Source organism: Bremia lactucae (genome assembly GCF_004359215.1).
Source record: "Bremia lactucae strain SF5 chromosome Unknown BlacSF5_NotPlaced_178_SHOA01000114.1_533860bp, whole genome shotgun sequence".
NCBI lineage: Eukaryota > Oomycota > Peronosporomycetes > Peronosporales > Peronosporaceae > Bremia > Bremia lactucae.
Genome location: NW_027152191.1, coordinates 97,558 through 103,500, shown reverse-complemented (window position 1 = coordinate 103,500; position 5,943 = coordinate 97,558). Strand labels below are relative to the sequence as shown.

The window sequence follows — 5,943 nt, the reverse complement described above, 5'->3', positions numbered from 1 at the left end:
TTGCTCAGTCTGTCTACAAAGACGACTAGCCCTGTCCGACCCTTATGATCGGGCGGCATGCCAAACATGAAGTCCAGACTTACTGACTTCCAACAGTTGGTTGGAATCGGTAGCGGCTTCAGTGGCGCACTGCTGGACGGTGCAGGCTTAATGCGCTGACACTGTTCGCAAGAGCGAATATAGTTGGCCACCCATCTATATAGGTGTGGCCACCAAAATTCCTCTGACACTCGTAAGAATGTCTTTTACGGCCCAGATGCCCACTAGATTGCGCATCATGGAGCTCGTGAAGGATCATCAGCTTGAGATCTGTGTCATGAGGCACATAGATTCTAAAGGGATCACAAGGTGACAGCTGATGCCATAATAGGCCATCGCTGTAGCTAAAGCGATTTAGCTTAGCTTCAGGTGCGACGGAAGGGATACCTTTCGTCTCCCGAAGTGATCCAACAGCAGGCGACAGTGGTCGTCCTGACTATAGCTCTCTTTTATTTCAGAGACCAATGAGCTCGTCACGTGGTATGCCTTCATGGCTGCCAACGTCGACGGCTAAAATTGTGCTTAGTGGCTCGCTGATATGCCAGGATCCATGCTGGGGCAAAGAGGCCCAGCAAGAGGACTCTCATTCCAAGGGCGATGGCAAGAACCAGCGTGCGAGACGCATGAGTTCTGCATCGACCACTGAGGGGTCGGGAAATGCAGGAGCGTATTAGGGGCGGGATGCCCTACTGACGTGGACTCTGAAGCTACCCCTAAGTTCAGAGTTGTCGAACAAATGGGTAGCATAGTCCCTGAGATCTCAAAATTTCGGACCTTCACCCTGCTGGTCTATAGCGCTCATGTGACGATCTAAAGTTATCCTAATGTAACACAGTCCCCGTTAAGTACACCAAGTGTACTTAACGGGATTACTTAATAAAGTAATTAGATCCACCATTCGGATGTGGTTCACATTTTTCACCAACCCTTCTGTATGTGATGCACATAGGTGCATTCACATTAGGAAAGAATATGGCTAGCGTCATCCCCGTTACGCGAGGAATCTAGAAAGGAACGCTCACAATCCATAATAGTGTTATTTATAGAGATGCCATTTTTGACTGGTAAAAATAGGTAGTTATGTTTAATACGATTAAATATAAATCAGTCTGAAAATACTTCCCACTAAGTAAGTGCGCACGAGGACCCGGATTACCGCTCCCGTGACGACACTTTACTAAAGTACAGTATGTTGGGTGAGGTCGCTAAGGCGCCAACCACAATTACCTCACTGCACGCAAGAGAAGACAGTCTAAACGTTTCTTCGCTGTGCTAGGGTGTGTGTCTAAGTAGAGCGTTGCTGTAGCGGAGCTACTTCGCTTGTAACGGGGCACTACGACTTGTCCTGCGTCAGTACAAGTCCACTTCGCACTGCTTCAGTTGCGAGTGGTGCCTTACGTTACTTCACGTACACTAGTACATGCAGAGGAAGACTTCTCTTTAAGACAACTACCTTAAAGAGGGTTTGATGAAAACTGCATAAATGTAGTTAAGTTTCTTTTCTTCTATCTGTTATTGCTAACTTAATAATGAACTAATACTAAACATGCAATTGAAATCTTATCTGTACCTCTCTCTTTGTTTATGTTTACAGCTGATTAGTCTGCGGGATAAATAGATATAATGGCCTATACCTAATCATGGATAAGTATTTGTGAACATTATTATATAAAGTAATATTCTCCAAATATTCTCTACCTTTTAGATAATATATTAATTAGCAACCTTTGAGTGTTAATTTCATGTAACGATACACCCCGTTACATCGCTCCTAAAGTCAGAGGAAGACTTTCAGACTCAGAGAGTCACTTAGTTGTATTGAAGTAATGGGTTGAACGAATTATTTCTTGGGCACTAGTTGCCACTTGGTTCTACGAGCCCCTGAATCCCTTGAACTAGATTCCTTAATCTTTAATAGCTTGTACGACTCCCTGAGTTCTTAGAAAGGCTTCTATCTCTTTTACAGATCGATGCGCAAGCCTTAGGAAGGCACTAAACGCTTTAAGATCAAAAAAGAAACTGCACTTTATGTAAATATTTTATCTAAAACCATACCCTAGCTAATTTAAAATAGATTTTGACCGCTAGATTTATATCTGGCGGCGACCATAACTGTTACCCATAATAAATGGGAATTAAGGAATTAACTATTTTAGAATAGGAAAAGGGTATTTTACCTATAAAGTAAATGTGACCACAACAACGGTTTTTCCAACCGATGTGTGCCCCATTACAGTGACCGCATTAAGACGTGCCCGCCTACATTCACTGTAATCAGTGTAGGTTTTCTAGTACTTGGTGCACCGTTACAAGCGGCCTACCATTGGAAATAATATTTATGTAACGGAACACCGTGACAATACCGGTTCCCATTTATAAAAAGAAAATTCCCGTGAAATATTGTCAAAAAATGAATGTCATTTTATGCATCACATATTAAATCTTTTGCCATCGAGGAAGTGGCTCTATTTCGGCACACCAGATGACGACTAAACACAGCAATAACCCGTTCGATGGGCAAGATATTGACAGAGAATCCTTTCCTTCTTTTGCGGCGGCGATGGCTAACATGCCATCGGCGGAAATGGCCGAGCAGAAAGGTGGTGTCTCTACGCTGGACTGGAGCATTGACACGCTTGCAGAGCTGAAACCTATGCACTTCTCGCCATTGCCGCATCAGAAAAATGCCACTAGCACGTCGAGAATGCTTTTTGGGGCCAACGATTTTTTTGAAGATGAAAAACAATATCAGATTCTGCAGACGCCGCTGTCAACTGCTCAGCTGTTACGAGGGGGTTCAGCCACAATTAGAAAGAAAATGTCGCTTATGATGACGCCGTCGCCATCAATCGCAGTGCATCGACGCTGCATACAAACGACTGCTCGATGGCATTATACGCTGCGGGAGCGGCAGCACCAATTGGATAAGCTACAGACTGCGCCACCCTTAATAAATTCTAAACGACCATTACGTCGGTGCTCGGAACAACAATTGGTTGCATTGCCAAATCGGTCAACTCTGCTACGACAGGCCAAAAGAAAGTGTTTATTTGACGAGTGGAACTCACCGGATCTGAGACCACCAAAGTGGTCGCCGTCACCGATAGCGACGACCGGCAGCAGCCAATCGCTTTGCGTGACTCCTTCCACGATACAATATGATGTGATGACTCCTTCGCCACTCGCGCTTTCACCTTCAACCACAACATACAAACAGTAGTGGAGCTGCAAGCAATGGAGACGCAAAACATTTAACGCGAGGTGAACTAATGCCGTTATTCTACAAGCAAAAGCTGGAGTTAAAGACAAAGAACCATATGATGTTTAGCCAGATATACGCAGCTCATTTGTCATCGCGATTTATGCAGAATTAATGCCGGCATCATTAGACCGTGGCGGCGTCAGCAAGTCTTTATTAAGGCAGTAGAAGCAGACGTTCAAAGGAGCAAGTCTAATCGCTCACTTGGTGTAGTACACAGGCGAAGAAGAGGCAGACCCGATGACCGTTCGTGTGCCGAGCACAACAAAACATACATACCTTTACCCAAAAATAAAGTTTCTGTTGCGCATTATAACTTAACATTTTCAACATCCTACGAATTGTTGCGGTGCGACATTAAACGGCGCTGTACGCGAAAGTCACCAATCCAGTATCCGTCGGAGTGCAGCGCATTTTCGAGCAACTCAGCGCTTGGTCGGCTCATTGAAGAGTGCACATCCGGCTTTGACGTAAATGTCGCGCGTCGAGAGCGCACAATAGGCTTCCCATTTACTGTTATTCCAGAATCTACACGTCGTCTCGGCGGCACTCTGTGTTTTCTATCCTTCGAAACAGCAGATAGGCCCCGCAAATCTGTTCCGCTGGCGAACGCTTTACTCGGTCTAGTACCGTCTTCTACCGATAAAGAGCGAGGGCGCGCGGTCTGTCCCCAATCCAGCTCACCATTTGTGTTTGTGCACACATCAACGAGGCTCATGCTTTGGCTTGATGAAGACCTTACTGGCGTCTTAGTGATATTGCTCAACCTCGTGCCTTCACTCTCGTCGTCTTCAGACTCGGTCTCTGACGGCAGGGTCGCTACAACCTTATGTAGCAGGATCAATGGCCCCTCATGCGACTCGGGGGCCTTCGAAGTAGTCGCATGTGCCTGTTTATCATGTCCGTTGTCTTTTATCTTGGCTTTTATTTCCTCCACACCTTTTAATTGCGACACCTTTCCTAACGGATTCACCTGAGGCACACAGGAGCACGAGTAGAAGCCCCAAGCGTAACGTCGTCGCCGCCTGTCAACGAATGACCATATGAGCGCCATGGTGCCGAACACCAGCATATACTGTATCGTTACAAACTGCACGAGCAATTTGATTAAGTGAAAAGTCGCGACCATCAGGAGCAGTAGCAGGAGCAGTACAGACACAGCGCCAAAAATGCACTTGAGCCGCAAGCCCATTTCGCAAGATTTTAAAATGAGAAGTGTATCGATGCGAGATAATGGCGAACTGAATATTTTTTTGTGATTTAAAGTTTGCCTACAAGTCTAGCCTGGCTCAATGCGAATGGTGATCAGCGACATCCAAACATCTGGCACCACACAAACTTGATTCTGATGTAATCTAATGAGGAAAAATTCATTCCCTGTGCGACACTCCGGAGCTTCTTCTGACTTAGCCGGAAGGAAATTAATCGTCTCTTATTTGCAAAACATGTCAGACGAGTGGACTATTTTTTATTATAAAGCATTTAAGAGTCTTGATAACGTTCTTAATGAAAATTTTAATTTATATGTTAAAATCGAAATTAATTTTATTTTTCATATTTTTGATTACTCGTAGCACTCGTATTATTGGCCTTGTCTTCTGGCGCAGCAGTTAGATATGGAATGGTTGTCTGCCCGTCGTGAGCTTTTTTTAGAAGGATGTCGGAAATGGGCTTATGCTGACAGTTGTGATATGTAATGGGTTACGGTGCAAAATTGGCTTGACCGCTCAAGGCATGAATGTTACCAACATTATGCTGGCCACGAAGTCATGGCATTTGGCCGCCACATGAAACGTTCGCGAGATAATTAGCACGCTATCGTCGGTTATCCCACTACAATGATCGGCAACTTTATGGCAAATCCCGTTATATAAATTCAATTTAATAAACAAACATTACCACGACAATTTGGGTATATTGCTTTTCTTAAGCTCAAAAATATCCCTGTTTTTGTCCTCCTGGGATTTAATCTATATACGTTCGGCAGCGGCTGGCCAGAAGCATATGGGATGACACCCACTTCCATGTTTAGCGTGTCTTGAGGCAACCATCTTCGTAGGAGTCATCAGTAGGAAAGGAAGATTTATGATGGGGTCAAAATGTAATCGCACGGAGAAAGCTTGTAATTTTAGACGTAATGTTGCTCGGCACATAGCCAACTGATAAAAAGGAAAAGCAAATTTGAATCGTATCGAATATTTAGAATGTTTTCAAAATCCCTTGTTTTGTTTTGCTTTTAAAACCAATAGCATAGAGGTCAAATTCTAAGATGAAAAAAAATTACGAGTGATTTCCGTTACAGTGGAGTTACGCCACCTTCACAACTAATATAGGCTGTTTTTTTACGTGTACCTGGTGTAACGGGCTAGAGTTGCCCTAATGTTACACAGTCCCCATTAAGTACATTTGGTACTTAAGGGGACGGTCAATTACTAAATAATAGTAATTAGACCCAACACTCGGGTGTGGTGCACATTTGTGACCAACCCTTGTGGATGTGATGCACATGGGTGCATTCACATTAGGAGGGATGACGCCCAGCGTCATCCATGATGACGGCTAGCGTCATCAGTTACGCGAGGTATCTATAAAGATACGCTCGCAATACATATTAAATGATATCTATAGAGATATCATTTTAATTG

At 44.2% G+C, this 5,943-nt stretch overlaps 2 protein-coding genes across 2 annotated transcripts; one reads left to right on the top strand and one right to left on the bottom strand.

The window, feature by feature from the left end:
* Positions 1–2,521: 2,521 nt before the first annotated feature.
* CCR75_007896 (uncharacterized protein) lies at positions 2,522–3,259 on the top strand (the record flags this gene model as incomplete). The annotated part of the gene is made up of 1 exon (XM_067965952.1): positions 2,522–3,259. The coding sequence occupies one exon, from the start codon at positions 2,522–2,524 to the stop codon at positions 3,257–3,259; it is 738 nt and encodes a 245-aa protein (XP_067816569.1).
* A 373-nt stretch (positions 3,260–3,632) lies between these two features.
* On the bottom strand, positions 3,633–4,490 carry CCR75_007897 (uncharacterized protein; the record flags this gene model as incomplete). The annotated part of the gene is made up of 1 exon (XM_067965953.1): positions 3,633–4,490. One exon carries the CDS (start codon positions 4,488–4,490, stop codon positions 3,633–3,635), a length of 858 nt encoding a protein of 285 aa, XP_067816568.1.
* Positions 4,491–5,943: the final 1,453 nt, after the last annotated feature.